This window comes from Capricornis sumatraensis, chromosome 15 (assembly GCF_032405125.1).
Source record: "Capricornis sumatraensis isolate serow.1 chromosome 15, serow.2, whole genome shotgun sequence".
Classification (NCBI taxonomy): Eukaryota; Metazoa; Chordata; class Mammalia; order Artiodactyla; family Bovidae; genus Capricornis; species Capricornis sumatraensis.
This window is the reverse complement of record NC_091083.1, coordinates 42,960,513-42,985,263: the sequence shown is the minus strand read 5'-3', so window position 1 is coordinate 42,985,263 and position 24,751 is coordinate 42,960,513. Positions and strand designations below refer to the sequence as shown.

At 50.4% G+C, this 24,751-nt stretch overlaps 1 protein-coding gene across 1 annotated transcript in view; it reads left to right on the top strand.

Annotated features, from left to right (window-relative positions):
• RALGAPA2 (Ral GTPase activating protein catalytic subunit alpha 2) overlaps positions 1 to 6,221 on the top strand; it is a 252,419-nt gene extending 246,198 nt beyond the window's left edge. Inside the window, exon 38 of the mRNA XM_068986760.1 lies at positions 5,960 to 6,221. Within this exon, the coding sequence (XP_068842861.1) occupies positions 5,960 to 6,221 (262 nt within the window). The remainder of the gene's footprint in view (positions 1 to 5,959) is intronic.
• The last annotated feature ends 18,530 nt before the right edge of the window (positions 6,222 to 24,751 follow it).

Genomic DNA, 24,751 nt, shown 5'->3' with positions numbered 1-24,751 from the left:
GACCCTGGGCTCCTCCCACCACCGCAGACCCAAAGGCAGCCCCTCTTCCCGCTGGGTCCCTGTGACCTGAATAAGCAAAAAGAGCCTGAATAAGCAAAAAGAATGAAGTCATTGTTATATTTAAGGAATTTATAAAGTCATCGGGACTTCCTTGATGACTCAGTGGTAAAGAATCCTCCTGCAAGGAAGGAGACCCGGGTTCGATACTCTGGGCCAGGAATATTCCCTGGAGAAGGAAATGGCAACCCACTCCAGTATTCTTGCCTGGGAAATCCCATGGACGGAGAAGACTGGTGGGCTACAGTCCATGATGCACAAGAGTTGGGCACGACTTAGCAACTAAACCACCATCATCATAGAGTCATCAAGGTCTGCAGCTTAAACCTGTGTACTCAAATTTCCATTGTAGGTTGACTTTTTATACCCATATATGCTTAAGTCTCATTCAGAGAATAAATAAATCCCAACCTTGCACAAGATCATGGACTTAACCCCATGTGTTCCAGAATTTATGATATTAGCTGAAAGTAGTAAAGTTAGAAGACCAGGGTTCTAGTTCCAATTGCATCCCTGAGTAACTGTGACCCAAGAAAACTCACCTGAACTCTGAGCATCTGTTTCCCTATTAGTAACATGGAAACCACAGGACTCGTCCTAGCTCAAGCGGGTCCAGCGTTGAGGAGACTGATGCCTAAAGCTGGACTCAGAGCACCCCCACTGCCTTTGATTATCCACCATGTTCTTTCTGGAAGACAAGGCCTTACGCCCACGTTGGGGATGAAGGAGGGACAGGGAGTCCACATTCGTGGTGCTTCCCTTGTGCGCTGGAACCCTGCTCAGTGCTTCCTCCTAGGATTCTTGTCTGATCTTCCCACAGCCCCGAGAGCTGACATCACCATCCCCACCGGGCACAGAGGCAGCCTAGGTTAGGGCCCAGACCCAGGGCAAGAGGGGTGGCTGGAATTCAAATGCAGGCCGGTCTTCCCAAGAAGAGCAAGCTCCTTTCTGATTGTCATGCTGCTTCTGGCACTGCTAAACATCAAATAGTAATCAGAGTAAACCTGGGGGTTCGGATTTGAATTCTGAAGCTCTTGCACTCCAGCAGAATGTATCTTGAGGGTTTCAGAAAGTTCTCTTCGCGGTTTTGTTTGTTATTGTTGTTGTTATGAACCATTTTTAAAGTCTTGATTTAATTCGTCACAGTACTGCTTCTGTTCTGTGGTTTAGTTTTTTGGCCCCGAGGCATGTGGCGCCCTAGCTCCCAGACCAGGGATCGAACCCATGTCTCCCTGCATTCTAAGCTGAAGTGTTAACCGCTGGACCGCCAGGGAAGTCCCTCTTGGAGTTTTTTGAGAAAATGTAACCAATGAAGACATATGTAACCAGTAAACACCCAAGTTTACTCTGATTACTTCTTTATGCAAGTGAAAGAATACTGAGTAGACAGAGTGAGTAGCAGGTCAACTAAAAGACTCAAACTAGGCAGAAACCAAGATGAGTTTCTAGTTAGTAATTCGAATGTTCTTTGAACTGGGTACTCAAGGGGAAATTTTTTCTTTAAAAACTGCTTTGCCATGTGTGGTATTTAATGAGATAGTAATTCAGGACAGAATGTCAATTTCACATCAGTGGATTTATTGAGAGCCAGAGGGCAACAGCTGGCATTGAAACAGGTATTGCCACCTGCTTCCTCTGGTCAAATGTTACTGATCACCCACTGCCTGGAATCACTTCAGCCTTCAGTTCATATCTTAACATGGCTTACACTCTTTGATGTCTAAATTATAAATGCCTTTTTGAATAGCAAGCAGCCAGCATTGAAGTCCTAAGGATGTTAGGTATGAAAATGTCCCAAGACACGCTCTTAGTTAGTGGCCCTGGCTAGTACTTCTTAAAAAATTCAGCAAAGACTCCACAGCTACATTTTCTAAAGCTACTTAAAAAATTAAAAAAGAAGATTCTTGGCATGTGTGAGCTCCTTCAGTTCAGTTCAGTTCAGTCACTCAGTCATGTCCAACTCTTCGCGACCCCATGAACCGCAGCATACCAGGCCTCCCTGTCCATCACCAACTCCTGGAGTTCACCCAAACTCAGTTCATTGAGTTGGTGATGCCATCCAACCATCTCATCCTCTGTTGTCCCCTTCTCCTCCTGCCCTCAATCGTTCCCAGCATCAGGGTCTTTTCCAACGAGTCAGCTCTTGGCATCAGGTGGCCAAAGTTTTGGAGTTTCAGCTTCAACATCAGTCCTTCCAATGAACACCCAGGACTGATCTCCTTTAGGATGGACTGGTTGGATCATTTTGCAGTCCAAGGGACTCTCAAGAGTCTTTTCCATACCACAATTCAAAAGCATCAATTCTTTGGTGCTTAGCTTTCTTTATAGTCCAACTCTCACATCCATACATGACCACTGGAAAAACCATAGCTTTGACTAGACGGACCTTAGTTGGCAAAGTAATGTCTCTGCTTTTTAATATGCTGTCTAGTTTGGTCATAACTTTCCTTCCAAGGAGTAAGCATCTTTTAATGTCATGGCTCCAGTCACCATCTGCAGTGATTCTGGAGCCACTGTTTCCCCATCTATTTGCCATGAAGTGATGGGACCAGATGCCATGATCTTCATTTTCTTAATGTTGAGTTTTAAGCCAACTTTTTCACTCTCCTCTTTCACTTTCATCGAGAGGCTCTTTAGTTCTTCTTCACTTTCTGCCATAAGGGTGGTGTCATCTGCATATCTGAGGTTATTGATATTTGTCCCAGCAATCTTGATTCCAGCCTGTGCTTCTTCCAGCCCAGTGTTTCTCATGATGTACTCTGCATATAAGTTAAATAAGCAGGATGACAATATACAACCTTGACGTACTCCTTTTCCTATTTGGAACCAGTCTGTTGTTCCATGTCCAGTTCTAACTGTTGCTTCCTGACCTGCATACAGGTTTCTCAAGAGGCAGGTCAGGTGGTCTGGTATCCCACTGTTTCTAAACAGTGCCAGGGTTGGAGTGGTGTCCGTCTTCTCTTTGTCATGGTGTGTACATGTCCTGGCTTGGGCCTCAAGTGAAAATGTACTTGACGATCTTCTGGTCTCACCACATCCCTAGTAGGTGTTTGTCTGAATGAGAGCACCCAGTTCAGCGCAGTGTAGCCCAGCCTAGGGTGGGGAGTGTCTGCTCTCATGATAACAGAGAACCTTCTAGGAAGCAAACCTTCTTGCTCCAGGGCCCCGTGCTGGATGCACCTTTGCACCCCATCTACTATAGAGCCTCTGTTGAGGCCTTTGGCACCCCTAGTGGCTCAGGTGGTGAAGAATCTGCCTGCAGTACAGGAGACCCAGGTTCCATCCCTGGGTCAGGAAGATCCCTGGAGAAGGGAGTGGTTACCAACTCTGGTATTCTTGCCTGGAGAATCCTATGGACAGAGGACCCTGGTGGGTCACAGTCCGTGGAGTCACAAAGAGTCGGATGTGACTGAGTGACTGTGTTCCATTTATATTATATTTACATTTACTCCATTGTATTTACTGTACCCAAGAACCTCAAAGCTGGATTATTTCACTCTGGGAGTCCAGTGTTGGATGGAGGTGCTCTTAGGAGCCCAGATCACTCAGCCTTGACAGAGACAAGCTCATGACAGCCGGAGAGTGTCACTCACTCAGGACAAGGCTGCTGGCCACCCGGTGGCTAGCCATAGGGGGTGGCATACACGGCAGCCCTCTGTGGTGACCGGTAAGCTCGGTCAGCATCGGGGCTGCCCCTCTAGGCATGTGGCCTCCACCGTATCTCTAGCTCGGCGTGTTCTCACATCCAAGCCCCGTGTGCATGGGGGTCTGGACGCAGCCCAGGCCTCAGGACCCAGCAGGATGGGCCCTCAGAGGCCTCGAGCAGGGAAGGGGTGCCGATGGGGCCCCAGGCTCAGGTGGTCGTCAGCCGCAAGTGGAGCTCAGCCCTTTGAGTCATTTGTCACGCCTCGCTCGGCCCCTGCTGGGCCCGCACGTGCCAGCTCAGTGTCACAGTGCCTGTCCGCCAGCCGGCCGCCCAGGCCCAGTGTCCTGCTGTTCGCGGCCCAGCGGCTCGGAGGGCCGAGCGCTGTGCGGAAGACGCATGTTCATAATGAGACATGAATGGCATTAGTGGGTCCCCCAGGCCACGGGGCCCGCACCGCAACGCTTGGCAGCCTGTCCAGGAAGGCGAGTCACCGGGAGTTCAGCCGGAGTGCAGACTCACGTGGCCCAGGCCTCAGGCTGCTGCGACCACCGTCCCTGCAAACCGTCATCCATCATTGTCTTGAAACTCCTGTTCCTTTTGAAAAGTTGCCCAGAGCCAGCCTGAAGGGCGATTCTGGAATGGGCCGGCCCAGGAGAGCTTTCCCTGGTGATGGTCCTGTCCCCTGTGTCTGCACAGTCCAGGCTCTGTGTGCTTGATGTACAGCACGTGGGACGCAAGAACCCTTTTCCTTATTTCTTCACTTTTTATTTATTTAAATTTCAGTGCAGCTAGGCACCAAGAGTCCATGGTTCTGTGTTGCACAGCCAGCCCCAGAAAGCCTCTGGGCTTCTTGTGGGCTGAAAACCTTTCCCTGAATGTAATTAAAGGAGTAGCAGGACCCCTTGCAGGAAAACTGGTGAGCATCCTTTGCCAGAAGAGAGTAGAAAAAAACTCTTCTCTTTCAAAACACATCCCTATTGAACAGCTATTTGGAAGGGCATAATTTTCTCCCAACTTGCATTATTAAAAGAGGCTATTTTGAAAAGATAGTTTTAAAATTCAGTGAGAAATGCTAGAATTACTCTAGCCTTTCTGGAGCTGCAGATAATAAACGGGTGGCAACCCACATTCCCTGTGTTCCTGCAGAATTAGCATGGTTTTCAAAATGACTGAACCACGTCCCTTAACTTCTGCGTCGATCACGGGGAAGCAGGGGGAAGAACGAGCATGCCGAGTCCCCCGAGTGCTAGCTCATAGAGTCCTGCGTGCGTCGCCTCCATCCGCTGCCGAATTGTCTTGACGTTATCCTGTTATTGGAAGGCGTGATTCACCTTCCGAGGAAACAGAAGCCACACACAAAAGGGGAAGATTTGCTTTCTGCCCCATGAAAGGCTGCCACACGCGGGGGTCCTATTGAGACAGCTGGAAAGTTGCTTCAACGTGTTACGGTTATAAGTTTTATTGGTGACTGGTTTTTGATTACACGTTTGAATGCGTGTGTTCCAGGGCTGCAGTTTTAGTTAAAAGCCAATAGTCTTTTTTTTTTTTTAATATTGTATTGTGTGCTCCCTGGTAGATTCTCCCAGTTATTAGTTCTTTCTAATAACTAATATTATTTAGTTATTTAGAACTAATAACTAATATTATTTAGTTATTTAGAACTAATAACTAATATTAGTTCTTTCTAATAACTAATAACTTTCTAATGCTCATGGCCTATCTCAGCCTGAGACTCCAGAGCCCTTCAGAGCAGACTTTTCTAGCCTTCCCTCTTCCCAGTGGTATTATTGAAATTTTCAAGTGTGTTCTCACTTCGAGTATCGGAGTATCAGTTCACATTATCAGTAGGCTAAGAAAAACATCTCATCTGGGGAACTCAGAAGGGGTGACCCAGCGTTGTCCCATGGTCATGAATGGAAAGGGATGCGGCCGTCATCCACGTCTCTCTTTTTTTGTTCCTATCAAGTTGATGGCCTTTTGCTCTGATTCTGTGACTATCAGTTTATATATTTTTTCAGCAGTACTGGTTTGGGTGCTGTTGAAATCTAGGAAACGCAGGCCTCTGAAATCGGAATGTTCCAATGAATTATGACTCCTATTTTAATTCTTCGATAGGATGCTTATGCACTTGCAAGGTACCCATTCCCCATCCAAGTGTAAAAGGTGTGTGATTGTGTTTAAAACAAAGTCGCTGCTCTGTCGCTGCTAAGCATTTCATTCTGCATGGACACTTGTTTCCTTAACTGACGCCCGCAGCTACGAGGAGAGAGCTCTCTATCTGGAAGCAATAATTCAGAACCACCGTGAAGTCATGACATTTGAGGATTTCACCGCCCAGGTCTTCTGTCCCTCTCCCAGCTACTCGGTCAGCGGAACTGGTGAGTGGCCACATTACCCCCTCCCAGCTCTGCCCAAGACCCTTCAAATGCTCCAGCCGCAGATGTACACCTGTTTTTCACAGATAAATGCCCGCAAATTTAAGAAGCGCGTTCTCCCCGCTGAATGCACTAATGAATAACAAAAGGAGTGATGACATTCATTTTAATTTGTTTTGTATCCGAGCTGTTCGCCTGGTCCTTTCCTCCCACCATCCCGTTAACCTCCGCCTCCAGCGAGGTTAATGAACTTGTTCTCAGCCCCGTGCTCTGGTTCATTCAGGAGGGTGGGTTTCTTGCTGAGCTGGGAATACGTTGTTTTAAGAGTGGTGCCCGCATCAGGGCCTACTTATCGAGAAAGAGTTCCTCCCAGTCGAAGCCGTTGCTACTAATGCTAAATGGGGATTATGCCGCCGGGATGCCCGGGTCAGGGATTAATGCGGGAGCAACGGGAGGACTGTGTCCCCTGGCCCATGGTGACAGCAGTGTGGCGGGCTGACTTTCTCTCTGGAGTGGTCCGCGTCCCAGGGACCAGCCGCCGAGAGCAGCACCTGGTGTGGACCTGCTCAGACACTGGCTCCTAAGCACTTCCACTTATGAGGCCAGTGGAAAATCTCAAAAAACATTGGTTTTAGGTTTTACTCTTTTTATATTTCCAATTTAGAAAAAAAAAAAGTGTGCTGGCACTTACCATGATGATATGGTTTCTGTGTGGTTTTTTTTCCCCCAAAGAATAGAATGCTTTGGTAAATTTCTGTATGTAATTACAGATTAATTGCCTTTCAGAAAGCAAGTGGGATATTGAGTCGATGCATGTTGAAATCCTCCATGAGGGGCTTCCTCTTCCTCCGCTGGGGTGGGCACAACTGTTAGGGGGGCCTAATAGATTTTTACCCTGTGTCAGTTGCCTCTGATCACCGCCTGGCTTCTCCCATCCTGACTTGTTAACAAATATCTTACACACAAAGTGAAAAAAATTAAATTCGGTGAAATAAATCACTTACAAATAAAACCAGCCATGCATCACTGTTGAACATCGCTGGCTGCCGGCCTGGCCTCCCCGAGCTTTGTCAGGAGATAAGAGGGAGAGGCTGGCCCCGCACTGGGAGCCAGGAGCAGCAGGCAGAAGGCCTGGGAGATAAGCAGGCCGCCGAGGTGCAGGGAGCTGCGAAATTTACATAATCGCGCCTCTGCTTCCCTGTGAGGCATCCAGAAATACAGGGATGGCCTCTATTGATCTTTGTTGAACTGGAATACTAAGCAACATGAGAAAAGCTTATAACTTAAAGCTTTGATTAATGTTTCTTACATTAAAAAAGTAGAACAGCTGTGGATTGAATTCTTTTATACACTCTGCCAACATTCGATCTAAAGCCCCGGCTCCCCCCACACCCCCTCCACCGCCCTACCCCACCACCCTCCCCCCGACCCCTGCAAAAAAAAAAAAAAATCAGTTTCAAGGGAAATGAAGATTTCAAACCCAGTCTGGCTAGAGATTGAAAATCACTTCTAATTTTTAGGTGAGAGAACACGAAAGATTTATGGCAAAGCTAGTTTTGTAAAGATCTCATTCAGCTTTTTCCCACCCTCATAAAAGTCCTGGGACTGAATTTTTTAGTGCAGGTTTGTTTTTTTTTTTTTTTTTTGGTTGTTAATCTTGAGAAAGCTTTTTGTTTTCTAAAATTAAAAGGAATTAAATCACAGCTAGATGCTTCCATTTCTTAACTGTTATGTTCTAAAGGCTCTTAAGATGATACTGAAATAAGTATTGATAAACTTTATTTTCTATGTATATTTTAGCCTCTATATAAATTAATTTGATTTTTCCTAAAAGTTCCTAATTATTTACACCAGTTCATGTATAGGTAACTTCTTAAGTGAGCTGCCATGAGTGATTTAGATTTTTTTAAGACCCTCCGTTTGGAGACTGGCTGCTTTAAGAGTGTCACATTGGCCAAAGTCACTGAATTGATAAAGGTTCTGACAGCTCGATAAGAGCTGGTATTGGAATGTGCACAAAAAGACGGTGAAACCAAAGATGAGATACCAAGCCAAATGCAGGTCCTTCCTCTTTTCAGTTTATTGACATCAGCATCACGTGTCATAACCAGTAGGCTTCAGGGTGTTCCGTGTGGACTGAGAACATTTTTCTACACCCATCACACCAACCCATGGATGCGATTTTAAGTCCAGGCATAATGTTCTCTTTCAACGTTTTGCATATCTGCCCACAATGACCATCAGGAAGAAGCTCGAAATCAACTTGGTTTGCCCTGGAATCTGGGGGTACAGTTCCACCCCATACACAGGCCCTCTGTCAGAACCACATCCTCCTCTCGTTCACAGACCAGTTTTGCTTCTGAGGAATCCCTGTTCCCGTCTGTTAACCACTTTGACGGATGAAAACATTTTTCATCTATCCACAGTGTTTTTGTTTTTGTTTTTTTATCCTGGGACAAGTACAGTCAAACCCAGATGAGCCAGGCAGCTTAAACTGAGAAATCGAGGTGAGAGCTGCTCTTCGTGGCGACAAGCCAGCTGGAAAAATTGACCCTGAGCGGCTTAAGCTCCCACAGCGCTCTTAGGATTCGCTCAGACCATCTCTGCAGCAGTGTCGTCAGAGCAGGGCCTCAGGCCCCCGCCCACAGGCTTGCGCGCAGTCCAAGGAACCTGGGGCTCCAATCTCCTTTGTGTTCTTGCCACAGGGCCTTGTGGTCAAGCACAGGGACAGTGGCCTGAACCCCACATTCACCCCACAATGTATTATGCAGCAGGCAGCCCCATCTCTAGAGGGAAGGCCTCCAAGATCAGCCTTTAAGTCCTAAGTCCTAGGTGTAAGTAAGAGATGTGCCCAGTGGTGGGGACCTATGCCTAAGGAGGCCGCCCTGGGAAATACTCCCCCTTGAGGCTCCCAGGCTCCCTGTCCCAGCACTTGTCACCCAGGGTGGCACAGGGGGGCATTTGGACTCAGTTTCCAGGACCACAGATAAAGACATAGTCTTCTGTTGTTAGGCTCATAAGTGAGTCCTCAGTTTATTAAAAGAGGTTTAAAACAACTATTTTCTGAGTCAGAAAAAAAAATGTTATTTTAAGCCACCCCCTCCCATGTCTATTCCACGCATTACTCATGTTGCTAATGCCCAGAGCATGAAAGGTATCTGAGCTGGCCTTCCACTCAGCTCTGTAGTCTACTTCCCTTTAGATTCCTTCTTTACTGATTAGCAACTTCTATAGGGTGGCCAGGGATTAAATACTGGCTGCAGTGAACACACATGCACATGTTCATAAATATGTTTTATGCATGTACTTATATGTGCATTTCACACGCACGTGTGTGTGCGTGCACACACTGGGGTGAGGGACTAATTTTGTGTGTTCAAGACTGTCTCCAGGAAAGGGGGTGTGGGCAGCAGAGAGGCCTTTAAAGGGTTAACTGGAAGGGGAGGGACTGATGTAATCACTGCAGCTCACAGCCAAGTGCATCTGTTCGCCATGAGGTCATTCTTCTGCATGCTAATGATTTGGAAAATCAAGTCTAATGCTTGAAATCAAGTCTAATGCTTGACATTAGCGGAAAGGCTATAAATAGTACAAATCTTTACTTTTTGGAAGCTGTTCTTATTACCTAAGGGAGAGAGAAAGAAAAAAAAAACTTTAGCTTGGACTTCAGATTGTTTTTTTTTTCCAGAACTGCTTTAAAGGTCATGTCTGGACCTTAAAATCTTGGAGGAATCCACTTGTGTCTGTTGATAAATGAATCCCAAAATCACAGTAGCAGTCACAGCTAGCCATCTGGGAGTGGAGGACTGTTGGTATGTGTACTTTGATATCTGATCGGAAGCATTTCCAAGTGCTTTGTTCAGAAGTTGACAAAGGTGGGTTTTTTCCCTGAAAGAACACCTCCAACCAGGTTAAATGAGGGGTCCTTGTCCGGAAATGTGAATGGACTCGAGTTTGGAGAAGCCTTTCTGCTTTAATGCTGCCATCTGGAGCCAGCAGAGGGAGCACGGATCTCTGTCTCTCCTGTTAGCCCTGAATGGACACATCTGATTTCTCCAAGGTCTGATCAGGAGTGCTTCCTCCTTCATGACAGGCTAGAGGGAAGCTCGGGATTTAGAGCAAGTAGAAGGGAATTCCTCGCCAGGCCCCATCAGACTCCACCGCGTCTCATGTAGGTCATATTTGAAGCTTAAAGCAGATTAGTCTGAGTCTGTCTGAGGATGCTTCTGCCACCGCCGCTGCAGCTACCAGGCCAAATGGCGAACTTTCATCTGCTCGCCCAGAACAGCATGGGTGCCCTCTTGGAAAGGCTTATGATGCTCACCTACCTAATAAAAAAGATGTGTCGTTCTTTTCTACCACAAAATCACTGTTTCAAGTTCACAGAAGCTATCAGAAGACGCAGCCTGGGGGTCCCTGGGTCATTCTGGCCCTACTGAAACTGCAAGTGTGCTATATTACACACCGGTCCTTCGCCTGGAGCAGGAAGCTGCTCCCAGCTCTCACTTGCTAAGACCCCTGAGCCCCACTTGGGGTTGCACGTACTAGGACACAGCAGCTAATCTTCACAGTGACCCCGCCATGGCCATTCACTGGGCGGTTAGCCATCGAGTCAATCCCAGAAACAGCACAACGTGGAACTGACTCTAACCGCTCCCCCACCAGTCCAGAGGTGAAAGGTTTTCCCCGTTCAGTGAGAGTGGTCACTTTAGGGATTCATTCAGTATGTCTCCATCTTTCTCACCCTCCCTCCCTATAAATGTGGTCTGAATAAGGCTTTGCTAGACAGCACTTCTTATGTATTCACCTTCCTCATACATTTGCTGAAACCGGCCAAAAGCACTGTAGACTGTGGAGGCAGAAGAGGCTTCAGGAGCCCCCACGTCCAGGCTCTCACATCATCCTGATAAGCTGCCGACAAGTCGTGAGGGACACCCCAGGGCGCCAGCCTCAGTGCCTCCTCCCCCTTCTTGTCACAGTGGGATCAGCTGGACAGCATCCTGGCCTCAGAGTGTGGCTGCTGTCCTCTCAGGTAGGCTGTCACCTAACCCTGATTGTCGGTGACCTCGGTCACAGAGCTCCTGATGAGCCAGTGAGAAGGGAGTTGTTCTAAACAAACCGTCTAGACTCTCTGTCTCAATGTGTCTCTTTGAACCGAGCCTGCTTGGGAAAACTTGCCTCCCTCACTGTGGTCCTTCAGAAGTCTTCATGAGATGTGAACTCAGTTGGGGAACAGACCCTGACATGACCAGACTCCCAGACGGAAGGAACCGGGGTTCCCAGCACGGCTGTGTGATGCCAGGGGTTCTGCTACGTCCTGCCACAGCAGCAGTCAGTGCATTCTTTGGCCACTACCCTCATGGGACTGTGACAGTCTGTTGGGGTCATCTGGCAATTGTAACTGAAGACCCTCCTAGCCAACCACATGGAACAGATCAGAGAATGAAGCCCAGAGGACGTGCTGAGTCAACAGACAAGACTCAGACACTCCCAGGTGCCCATGTGGGTCAGGCTCCAGGGCTCCATGTGGCTGTGGGGTTCAAGGGGCTTTTAACGTTTTCGGGGTGCTAGGAGTACAGCAGGAACCAGGCCCAGAGCCTTAGTGTGGAGGCAGAAGGTGGAGCCGTCACCAAACTTCGGGCCGCCCTTCCTGTCCAGGACTTGGTGCATTTTCCTCTCTCGGTGCTGAAGGCGGCTCAGGCTGACCTGCCAGGCTCCATCCTCAGATCCTGCTGTCTTCCTGTCCCCCCTCAACCCTGTGCTCACCACTGGCCAGGACCTTCCACTCAGAGCCAGCCTGCTCAACTACAGGGGGGACGTGTCCCAACAGAGGGCCAGGCTCTGGTGTCCTCTTTGTCTAGCCTGTGGCCTCAGTCAAGTTAGTACCATTCTGCCGCCCAGAGTCCAATTCTGTAAAATGGGTCTAATAGCAGTACCTTCTGAGTTCAGTTCAGTTCAGTAACTCAGTCTTGTCCAACCCTTTGCAACCCCATGGACTGCAGCATGCCAGGCCTCCCTGTTCATCACCAACTCCCAGAGCTTACTCAAACTCCTGTCCATAGAGTCAGTGATGCCATCCAACCATCTCATCCTCTGTCGTCCCCTTCTCCTGCCTTCAATCTTTCCCAACATCAGGGTCTTTTCCAATGAGTCAGCTCTTCACATCAGGTGGCCAAAGTATTGGAGTTTCAACTTCGGTTTCCATCCTTCCAATGAATATTCAGGACTGATTTCCTTCAGGATAGACTGGTTGGATCTCCTTGCAGTCCAAGGAACTCTCAAGAGTCTTCTCCAACACCATAATTCAAAAGCATCAATTCTTTGGCACTCAACTTTCTTTATAGTCCAACTCTCACATCCATACATGACTACTGGAAAAACCATAGCTTTGACTAGACCGACCTTAGTTGGCAAAGTAATGTCTCTGCTTTTTAATATGCTGTCTAGGTTGGTCATCACTTTTCTTCCAAGGAGCAAGCATCTTTTAATTTCATGGCTGCAGCCACCATCTGCAGTGATTTTGGAGCCCAAGAGAATAAAGTCTGTCTCTGTTTCCATTGGTTTCCAATCTATTTGCCATGAAGTGATGGGACCGGATGCCATGATCTTAGTTTTCTGAATGTTGAGCTTTAAGCCAACTTTTTCACTCTCCTCTTTCACTTTCATCAAGAGGCTCTTTAGTTCTTTGCTTTCTGCCATAAGGGTGGTATCATCTACATATCTGAGGTTATTTATACTTCTCCCAGCAATCTTGACTCCAGCTTGTGCTTCATCCAGCCCAGCATTTTGGCATATCTTCTGAGTAGAGCCCCGATAGTTCCCACTAAAAGGCACTGGTAAAGGCCCAATGAGTCAGTATGTGTAAGGGGCTGAGGACACTTCTGGAGACCTCCACAGGTGTTCCTGAGTGCTCTGCTCACCACCCTGCCCGTCTGGGTTTTTTCTCACTTTGCCCTGTGCCTCCCAGTTTCTCCTCTCCTCCTGGAGTCCCTTCTGCTTGTGTTGGCCCGTCTCATGGAAGAGGGGCTGCAAACTGGGCTGCCACCCATGGGATGCTGGCCGGTTGCCCCGCCTATGAGGATGGTCCCACTCTGGAGGCCAGGATGACAGCCCAGAACTCTGCTCAGGTCATCCACTGCTACTGCTGCTAAGTCGCATCAGTCGTGTCCGACTCTGTGCTACCCCAGAGACAGCAGCCCAACAGGCTCCTCTGTCCCTGGGATTCTCCAGACAAGAATACTGGAGTGGGTTGCCATTTCCTTCTCCAATGAATGAAAGTGAAAAGTGAAAGTGAAGTTGCTCAGTCCTGTCTGACTCTTAGCAACCCCATGGGCTGTAGGCTCCTCAATCCGTGGGATTCTCCAGGTAAGAATACTGGAGTGGGTTGCCATTTCCTTCTCCACAGGTCATCCACAGTGGCCCTCAAATACAAGTTATCTGATGTCACCATCCATTCAAGGGCTTGGAGGCACCCACTCTGCCCGCACATGCTCTGGGCTGCATCTGGGTGGCGTTGGCAACTGGCCTGAGAACCACTGATCGCCCTGCACCAGCTGTCACCCCCCCCCCAACAACCTATACCCAATTCCACCCTCCCTCTAATGTCACCGGTTCAGCCTAACCCCTGTGCATATGACATTTCTTTTAAAAACTCAAAATGTATCCTCTTGGAAGGGCTTCCCAGGTGGTTCAGTGGTAAAGAACCCGCCTGCCAATGCAGGAAACTCAGGTTTCATCCATGGGACAGGTAGATTCCCTGGAGTAGGAAATGGCAACCCACTCTAGTATCCTTGCCTGGGAAATCCCATGGACAGAGGAGCCTGACAGACTGTAGTCCATGGGGTCATAAAAGAGCAGGACACAACTGAGCAACTAAAGAACAACCACCCACACAACAAACGTTTGGAAGGCATCAAAAGATAAGCTGCATCTAGGGTGTAAAGGGTCGAACACGACTGAGCACGCACAACTCCTCTTGGAAACATGTTAAAGCATTCATAGGAGGTTTTTGACCCATAATCCATTTGCCAGAACCTGGTGCCCTGGGTCACTCCCCAGATGCTGCAAGTCCCTCCACGAAAGACTTGGGGGTTTTTGTCTGTGGTGTGGCCTGGAGATGGGATTTCCTTTCAAAAAGTAAGCAGTTGCTGAGAAACACTGTGTCTCACAAAGGCGACCTGGTCCAGCTTCCTCTAACTTATCTCCCTTACTCCTTGATTTTTCTCAGCCTAGGGAGGGAAAGCTTTGTCCTGTGTGTGTGAGTTTCTTATATCTATATTTGGCCGTAATTTCTTTAAAGAATGACATATGCAACAGGAGTAAGATAGCAGTGCAGGCAGGAAGAAGTCTGTTGCTTTAAGGGGTCCAGGTATGTCTCCAGGTCACAGATGTGTGTGGGGCCTGATGCAAGAGGCAGAACAAACACCTGTAATTGGGTCTCATCCTCCCTGGCCACTCCTGTCCTCCCAGTGAAAGTGGAGCCATGAAGAGCAGCAGGACCCCGGCCAGGTGTAGGGGAGGCGGGGCCGCCGGAGCCCGGTGACAACACAGGCAGGGAAACTGAAACTTGGTTGGGGGCTTTCCTAAGTGGTATGGAGGGTTTTAAAGAGAATTTTCAGTCGCCCTGTTTTGCGCCACCTTTTGTCTCTTGGACTGCAAGGAGATCCAACCAGCCCATCCTGAAGGAAATCAGTCCTGAATATTCATTGGAAGGACTGATGCTGAAGCTGAAACTCCAATACTTAGGCCACCTGATGCGAAGAACTGACTCACTGGAAAAGACCCTGATGCTCGGAAAGACTGAAGGCAGGAAGAGAAGGGGACGACAGAGGATGAGATGGTTGGATGGCATCACTGACTTGATGGACATGGGTTTGAGCAAGCTCTGGGAGTTGCTGATGGACAGGGAGGCCTGGCGTGCTGCAGTCCATGGGGTTGCAAAGAGCTGGACACAACTGAGCAACTGAACCGAACTTGCTTCATGTTTATTCACCCTTTTTCCCTCTAAAACTCTTACTCTCCTGGTGTCAGCTCTAGAAAAGGGAAGAGATGGATGTGACGAGCATCTGCTCCACCTGATCTGATGGAAAATGACAGTGCCGCCTGTCAGATGTCCCCATCGCTGCTCCAGCCCCGCCTTCCCTGGGGAGCTGTCCCCGAGCAGGATGTACTGGGCATTTCAGGGGAGGATGAGGGGCTCTGACACCTTGCGTTCTGTCTCTCCTTGTCCCTCTCAGAGCTTCACATCTCCTCGGGGAGCAGATACTCAGGAATCACCAACATTGTCTTATTTTTCATAAACCCAGATTAGTCAGCTCCAAACCACAGCTACCTGTGAAAAAATATTTATCAAGGGGCAAAAATGACATGTAGCCAGTGGTCTGGGTCGGCTGGGCTGTGGTTTCCTTGAGCCAGGCCATAGTGTTTGCTTCGTGAGCTGGAAAAGGATGGAAACGTGGCCTGATGTGTGCTAGCTGTCCCACTAAGTGTCCTGCCCATCAGTCTATGACTCTCCCAAGCTGGCTGAGATGGGGACTCTCAGAGGCGTGGGTGAGAGAGCGAGATGCAGAGAGGAAGACCCCACCCCTCAGAGCTGCCAGCACGGGGACCCTCCTGCCCCAGGCAAGCGTGGAGGCTGGTCCCATGTTCCTCAGAAAAGGCAGGACCTGAGACTGTTCGAAATATCGACATGATGTTTAATCGGTTCCTTTGGAAGAACTCAAAGCTGCCGCTCTTTCTGTGAAATGCTGCCTTAGGTTTGCCCTGGGTTCTCAGTCCTGCAGGGTTTTAAGTGTGAGTGGCATCCTGCCCCTGCCTCCGTGTTAATTATGGCCCAGGGACACACAGCAGTTGCCAAGAGTTGGCCTGAAAATACCAAGAATGTTTCTCCCAGACAGTTTTTGGAAGGGACTCTTGAAGCTTATTCAAAATAACCTTGAGACGTTGTTTTGGGAGAATCCAGAGCTCCTGACTCTTCAGGTTCACATGCCTTGTGAGCCGTGAGTGGAGCCTCATGTCCAGAAGGTTCTAGAAGGTAGAACACAGACAATTGCAGCCGCCAGGGTAGGCTCCTGGAAGCCTTGATGGTTTTGCCTGAATTTCTGTTAAGCAGCAACCAAAGCAGAGGCCAAACGGGACCTCTCTTAGTAGCACTGAAGTCTGTGGATGGTGAAAAGAATGAATATTTTATACTCTCTTTTTCCAGAAGCATATATGAATAATAACCAGGAAATAAACTTCTAAAAAGCTCAGCCACTCAATGGTGCCCAACTCTTTGCATCCCTATGGACTGTAGCCCACCAGGCTCCTCTGTCCATGGAATTTTCTAGGCAAGAATACTAGAGTAGGTTGCCATTTCCTATATTTGCAAAGCTGTGCAACCATCCCCACAATCTAATTTTAGAGACTTCTTAAAAATCCCTCCTGAAAAACAAAAACCTAAATTCCACTAGCAGTCCATCCTCATCCTACCTCCCAGCCCTAAGCAACCACCAGTCTTCCTGTCTCTCTGGACCTGCCTTTTCTGAACATCTTGTATAAATGGAGTCAGATGATACGTGATCTTTGCTGACTGGCTTCTTGCACTTAGCACCTCCTCAAGGGTCATCTGTGTTGTAACCTGTATCCATATTTCACTTGTTTGTATCGCCAAATAACATTCCATTGTAAGGGCAGACCATGCTTTGTTTACATTCATCAGGTGGTGGGCATTTGGGACTGTTTCCGTCTTTCAGCTATTATGAGTATGGCTGCTGTAAACATTTCTGTACTGATTTTCTATTTGGAGATGTGAATCATTCAGACTGGTAAAATGAACACTCTCTCCATGGCTGGGATGGAACTGAGATCACTGTGTTCACGTCCTATGAGACGGTAAGCGGGTCTGGAAGCATCTTTCTCCACCACGGCCTAACAAGACATTAATGTTCAATGCTCAATTTAGCTAAATTCAGCCATAGATGCGTAAGAATAAATTATAGTCATGCAAGGGAAAGAGAAAAATGCCGGACAAGTGTTTTCGAAAATGTTCCACCTGCTGGCCGAGTCCCTGCACAGGTGGACAGACTCACCGGGCATGCCCTTTCTCTGCCCACCCGTCTTTCAGTGCAGCTGGCCTAGTTTCGTGCTTCGGAACCGAAGCTGATGGGCTAGACCAACGACTGAAAAGCGGAAGCCTAGTCCAGAGCCAGAGCCAGGGCTGGGGCCAGGACCCAGCCCCTGCAGCCGGATGGGAAATTCTGGACGCCTTCCTTGGGCCATTTGGAGATGGTAATTAGGCTGGCTAGTGCCCACTGGTCTGGGGTTGCCAGTGTTGAGAGTGTAGGCTCACCCCGTCCACTGCTGCACCTGTTCACATCCTCAGAGCCATTCCAAGGGGTCTGAATAGCCCAAACAGCCCTCTGATCTCCCGCTCAGCCCGCCTTCCTGCCTCAAGGATATTTAGCTCTCACCCGAAGCCAGAACGCCAGCCCACTGCTTTCTGTCCCTCAGCATGCCAGCTCCCAGAACCATTCCCTTCCCTAATTATCCTGAACCAGCTAATCGTCTCCCACACTGACTGCCCAGTAACTAGGACCCAGGGAGAGCAGCCACTTTTCTTGTCCGACCCTGCTCAGCGCATGTCCCAGGGGGCAGTCCTGGACAGCAGCCTTGCCTCAGAGATAAGACGCTTGGTGCAAATCTTTGCTCTTCTGCTCTGCCAGTGAGCACAGCCAGAGAAAACAGGCCATGAAAAGGCCCACCGGCTCTTGAAAAGCCCCCACGAGGCGCCAACCAAGTTGGTCATCTCCTCGTCCCTGGAAGTCCTGGTGGATATTATCCAGGTGTCAGAGGAGTCATAGGAGACCTGAGAAGTAGGATGTCCTTCTCTAAAAGCCACCTTGGGGGTGTCTGAGCCACTGAGTGGCCGCACGTGGCCCATTGGTGTCCCGAGTTACCCCCGTGCCCCTTGGGTCATGCCATACCCTCCAGTTCTCCCCAGGGGGTCTCGCTCAGCTGCTCTCAGACGTGAGTGGGGCCAACTCCCCACTGACAACACCATTCACCTGTAAGGAGACTCCAGACTTAACATGCATATTAACCATACAATCAGTGATTCTCGACCTTTTATCCTTCCTGCCCCGCGTTTTTATTTCCTAATTTGTCCTTTCCCCCAAAACACCACAGATACATGGTCTACCTGTATATTTTCCATGCTGACATCTGGGCTTTGTACAAATAGAGAGTAAGACATCTTTGTCCCCCAACAGCACGCCATTAACTCCTCCCCCAAAAACCTCCGAAGGCAGGGGTTTCATCTGTCACCCGGAGCCTAGAACATGTCCTGGGACACACCAGGTGCCCAGCCAATGAGATAATGACATGGTTAGACTTCATGTCTCCCGTGTCCCTGGGCATCACACAGCTTCGAGCACCGTGGTCTCCTGGTGCTTCCAATACTGCCCAGGTTAGTCGGTATCTCATGCTGACCCACCCTGGGGAGGCGTCAGGAAGCTGACAGCCTGCTGCTCTGCTCCATGCAGGGGGTCCCCTCCCTCCAGGAGCACTGTCTGTGTGTCAGGGCGAGTGACACTTGAGCCCCATGGAATAATTATGGCAGCCCCCAACTGCCGCTGTCTCTGCATCTCCTTAACTCGCCAGTGGATTGGCAGTCCCTGAGACTTTCTGTCCGGTCCAGCACAGCACACCCGGCTGCATGTGAGGACGCACTGGGAGAAGGGCCGTCCGTCCTCATCAGCAATTACAAACAAGCCCTCCATTGTCAGCCGCACCATCTGTTTGCTCAGTCCCACCAATCGGGTGCCTGTACACCCAGCACTGCCAGCGCCTAGGGGCTGCAGGGGAGGGGGCCATGGAGCCCCTTCATGGGGAGACCTTTTGCTCACAGTGGAGAGGATCGACAGCACGGAAGCTGAGCCCCTCGGCTGGAGGAAGACTCATGGGGATGTTCCGCAACCGCCACCTTCCGGGAGCTCGCAGTGCATTGCAAGGAAAAGGGGCAATCTAGATCGTTGCAGTGTTTAGAGGTCCCACACAGAAAGCAGAACAGTCCAGCACCAAGAGTCAACACTGCCCGAGAACTCCCTGTGCCGCTAGAGCTCACTTTCCATGTAAAGACAGCCGTTCAGTGTCTGGAAATCAAGGAAGACAGACAAGTCTAGTGCTTCGTCACGATTGTTCTCTATCCTGAAGTTCCCAACCCCGCGCAACTTTAGCGGGTATAGGGGAGTGAAGTTTCATTGAGAGACTGGAAAATAAGGCTTCAGAGAAACCCACATTCCTTCCAAAAAGCCCCACCTGAGATCTGTCACTGGTCCCTCCTCCAGCAGCATCCGTCTTAGAACTTGGCTGTGGTCACTGCCCCAGCCTTGCAGGCGAGGCCAGCAGACTATCCAGGTTCACCACAGTGGTCAGGTAGACAGCAGTCCATGTCACTGATAGAAAAGTCCTTTGTCCAGATTTGATGGTGGGCTGCTTGTTTTTCAGTTGCTCAGTCGTGTCCAAGTCTTTGCAACCCCATGGACTGCAGCATGCCAGGCTTCCCTGTCCTTCACCATCTCCCAGAGTTTGCTCAAATTCATGTCCATTGCAGTGATATCATCCAAGCATCTCATCCTCTGTCACCCCCTTCTCCTGTCCTCAATCTTTCCCAGCATCAGGGTCTTTTCCAATGAGTCGGCTCTTCGCATCAGGTGGCCAAAGTATTGGAGCTTTATCTTCAGCATCAGTCCTTCCAGTGAATCTTCAGGGTTGATTTTTTAGGATTGACTGGTTTGAGCTCCTTGCTGTCCAAGGGACTCTCAAGAGTCTCCTGCAGCACCACAATTTGAAAGCATCAATTCTTCGGCACTTGGCCTTCTTTATGGTTCAACTCTCACATCTGCACATGACTACTGGAAAAATCATAGCTCAGACTAGACAGACCTTCGTTGGCAAAGTGATGGTGGTCTCGTGACAATGAACTAGGAGTGTTGCGGGGGTTGGAGTAGGAGCTGTCACCTGACTCAGAAAGAGGTCATTGCATTTGCTAAGGCAAACCACGTGGGAAATAGGATGGCCGTGGAAGAGTGAGTGTTTGAGAAAAACCGTCCACGCAGGGGAGGTCAGAGCCTCTCTGGGGTCCGACAGGACTACTGGGGTCCTGCTGCTCTGTGAGTGGGAGTCCAGTTTTGCCTCTGAAGGGCCCCCTTTGAAGCTGCCCTCTGCACAGTACACCTCACTCTTCCTCCCTGGCGAATGTGACATGGAAGGTGACGCCTATACCGCATTAACACACTGTGTGCCCCTCAAAACCCTGTAAAATGAAACTTAGAGACGTGTGAACTTATACAGTTAGTGGGCATCAGTTATTTTTTCAGGGCCTCCAGAGAATTCCAAATGCTTGTCTTGAAAACTCTTAGCTTTAACTATACCTAAGACAAAACATGAGGGACCCTCGTGCAGCAGGAACGGGACATCGAGACCCCCCAAGGCCCCGTTAAGGCCAGCGGTCAAAGGCCGTCCCGCATGCGCTGGGTCAGAGCTGCCAGTGTCTACAGGGCTCCCATAGAAACTGTCACACATCCTGGGAAAGCTAACGTCGCCTTCGTTTCACACCTGTACCGGTGACGGCAGCCAGAATTTTGTCCTGCCAAGTGAAACTTCAGGTGAATTTTCAGTTGGTAATGATCTCGGAAGCTGCAGGAACACTCAGACAGCCCAGGAACAGATGTATTTTTAGCACCGTGTTCATTATCGAGTTGGGCTGTGCGTGTACAGGGCCTGTATTCACTCCATTTTATGTTCTTTCCCTTCAGATTAAAATACGTGAAGATCTCGCTGCAGTGTTTGAACAAGGTAAGTTCAAAGAACAAGTGTTTGAACTGACACGTCAGTGGAGTTGCCCAGCGCCCTGCTCTTGGGGGAGTGGGGGAGAGTTCACTCACTGACTCACCTCCCTCCGGGGCTAGGGGTTCCTGCCGCCTCCCCTTCAGCCCTGAGGGGCTCTGTCCTGCGTGTCTGTACTGCCCGCCTGCCCAGGAAACCCACCCCAGCCTTTCTCCGGCCTCCCATGCTCCGGGTGGAATCCGACACCAACACCTGCCATCCCAGAAAATGTCTTTGTCGCCCGCCCTTTTGTGTGCAGGGGGCCTCAGGGAGCCAGTAGGCCCGGGGCCGCCCCTTTTTTTTTGTTGCCAAGCCTGGAGGAACGGGGGTCTTGAGATGAGCCGATAAGATGCAGCACGTTCGGGCTGGCCTTTGACCGCTGGCCTTAATGGGGCCTTGGGGGCCTGGGCTGGGGAGGGCATGTCGTCCTGGGGCTGCTGAATGGAACAGCTGGGAGAGGAAGAGCAGACAAAAGCTGCAGGGCGCAGAGGGCAGGGAACCCTGGCATCACTGTGGTTTAGGACCCAGAGGGCAGGCTGGCCGCGGCAGGTGTGACCTCCACGGACCTCCTCTTTTGGCCTGGGTCTGGGGTCTGGGCCCTGCCCAGTACCCTGATGGACAGCGGTCACCTCCCAGCAGAGCCTCTCGGGGTGGCCCAGGCTGTACCTCCTTGTGGAGTCACGGGTCGGAGACCCGATGCTGAGGGTGACCAGGAACCTGAGGGTGATGATGATATGGATGGGTGGGTCAGGGAGCAAGCTGTCATTTATCAACCACATCCCCCAATGGAACCTGGGCACAGACACCCTCCCTTCTGGGTCGATGTGAACAGGGAGGTGAGGGTCTGGATTTTTGAGTTTATCCCAAGCACTGCCCTCCTCCCCCTGGCAGGCCCACTGCACAGGGAGCTGACCCTCCAACCCAGCTGCTTTTTCTTGGCCCCCCAGTCACGAAATTGTCCCAACCTGGGCTCACTGGTGCCAGCCCCCAAGGTGCCACGAGCCACAAAGCCCATGTCAGCCAGGCAGAACAGTATACACTCCTCCCTAGTCGTGGGGATTCACACAAAAGCCTTTTATTTCCTGGGACCCCGTATCTCCTAAGGTGGCCAAGTGGGGCTCCGGAGGCAGCGGCTGTCAGCAGCCAGGAAAGGGATCACCCCCCTTTGTGGCCAGCCTGCTCCGTCTGTGGTGGCCACCGCCTCATCAATCATGGGGTGCATTGGGCATGGTGGGAGCCAGCGCAGGCCAGGGACATGCCAAGGGCAAGGTGGGGACCGGAGGGATGCAGGGGACGTGTGGTGTGGTCTCCTGGTCCGGCATGACCTTCCTGGGGCACCAGTGGTGGGGTCACTGCCCTGAGATGCCCGAAGGCCACTTTGCAGTGAGAGCTTCATGCTGGTCCAAGTTGGCATTGCCCTGCCCACCTGCCATGCTGCAGTGCAGGACTGCGAGGGCCAGCCCCCCGGGCCTTCCTGGCTGGGGTGGGGGAGTAAATATTTCCCTTCTGATCCAGCAATACTCACACCTGATATCACATCTTTGAACATCACTTTATCTCTTGCATTTACTTGCTTTTTTTCCCCCTTGCTTCCCTCTCCCAGTAGATCTGAATTCAGAGCAGGTGGGGTTGGTTCCTAGTTGGTGGTGGTTTAGTCACTAAGTTGTGTCCAACTCCCGTGACCCCATGGACTATAACCTGCCAGGCTTCTCTGTCCATGAGGACTCTCCAGGCAAGAATACTGGGATGGGTTGCCATTTTCTTCTTCAGGGGGATCTTCCCAACCCAGGGATCGAACCTGGGTCTCCTGCATTGCAGGCAGATTCTTTACCAGCTGGGCTATGAGGGAAGCCCTGGTTCCTAGTTAATGATGTGAAATTTTATACAATTTGAAGTGAAGGTGTTCAAGCTGGAATCGTATCTGGGATTGAGTCAGGGGTGTTCTCCCTGCTGCCCTCCCTGATGGACCACACGCCGACGTCCTCCAGCGGCCTGGGGTGATGTCTGTAACCAGCGCCATCTCCACTTTGGATGACAGCATAGCTATGCTGCTTTTACCAAAAATCAGCTGGTTTCCAAAGACAAAAACAGCAGAAGAGAGACTCACAACTCCTCTCTCTGCCTGACCTTCCTGGGACTGGAAAGAGGCGACAGAAGAGGCCAGGCTTGGGACATCTTAAGGAGGCCATTTGGGGAATAAGCCTGGGGTAGGCAGTCTCCTCGGGTCCAAGCGTGTTCACAGGTATTGATTCCAGAGGCTCTCCCTAGAAATAAGAAGGTCAGGTCCGAAAATGAAAGGAGATGCTGTCTGTGAGTAAGGCCACTTATGTAAATTAATTTCAAAGGCCAGTAATGAGAGAAATGTCAGGCCAAAGCCCGGAAGTGAAGCATGTCGGGAGAAGGCTAGAGAGCCTGCTTTTGAGGAAGCTGGGGCAAAGCCCAGCAGGGTTTAAAAATAGGTTATTAGGAGGGTGATGAAATGGTCCTCCCTCGAAGCAGGGCCCGGGGGGACCCACCTCAGCAACAACGGCCGTGTGTTGCAGCAGCGGGCGCCTGGGTTCCTGGAGCAGCCCTGGGGATGGGGCGTGCACAGGCTTCAGCTTCGTTCCTTTTTCTCTCTGGGACCCAACAGCTGTAGGCACTTCTGGACTTGTTCAATTAGTCCTGACCTCCCGTCTCAGACCCCTTGGGGAATAATCGAGCTGTAAGCCTGGTGTAAAGTATCAACATGTAAATCCATGTAAATAATAACACGATGGAGCCACAAGCTGCCCCTGACTTTTTTTCTTGTTCTTTCACTGATTCTGGGGCAGTTTGCTCCGTCGCCCTTGCCCCACACCCACAGTGTTAATGGTGCCTTTTCTCTTCCTTCATTACTTGAGGATTGGATGTAAGGCCCAATAAATTTCAAAAAGATTCACAGCTCCTTTTGCGCTGCAGGAAGGTCTGGAGCAGAGGCTGGGAGGTCTGTGGGTTCATCCAGCAAACGTCCCTGCACACGTGTGGCACCAGGCTGGGGTCCAGCCCACTTCCTGGGGATGTGCCACACCCTCCCCTCCACCCTGTGCCCACAAGGGCCTCCCTCTGCTTCCTTCCAGGGCCCTGGCTACCAGGCTGAACTCCCCTCTATGGTGCCTCTTGGGGAGGAGGAAACAGAGGAGACTCCCCCACTTCCCCACCCAAACCCCCAAACCAGTGTCCTCGGCGAGTCTCCCTGCACGGGCTTCTGAACTTGAGGAGGAATCCCACCAAAATGCTGCGGATCAGACTCTCAAACTGGGCGGTAGCATCTCAGGAACCTTGGGCTGTGAAAGAAGAAAAGTCGCCGACAACCAGAGACGCACCGGCTGGTGGGGCTGCCCCAGCAGAGGGAACAGGAGGAGGCTCCAGGCTCCCCGGGATGGGGAGGGGGCGCAGCTGGCTCTGTCCCTCAGGGTCTCCTTTGCTTTGTAAACTGTCCGATGTTACCCTGTCCCGCTCTTGGAGGAGGGCTTCCTGCATTGGTTTTGCTTCTCCTTCTGTTAGGATTCACGGCTAGCCCCAAATTTCATCATCATGGAAGTTAGCTTTCCCCAGGGCCTCGAGCCCAGGAGAAGCTGAGCTTCCGTTGCTGTGTTTTCCACCTGGTCCCCAGTGCCTGCTAGCCAGGGAGAGCATTCCTGGCCCTGACCTTGACCCTGTCCCTGCTAGAGGCCCTCTGCGTGGTGATGGTGAAGCTCCTGTCTCGGGGCGCTCGAGTGATTCTAGAAACACAGAGTCCTGTCCCTGCAAAAGCTCCCTTCCTGTCCTCACCCTGTGGTAGGGCCCC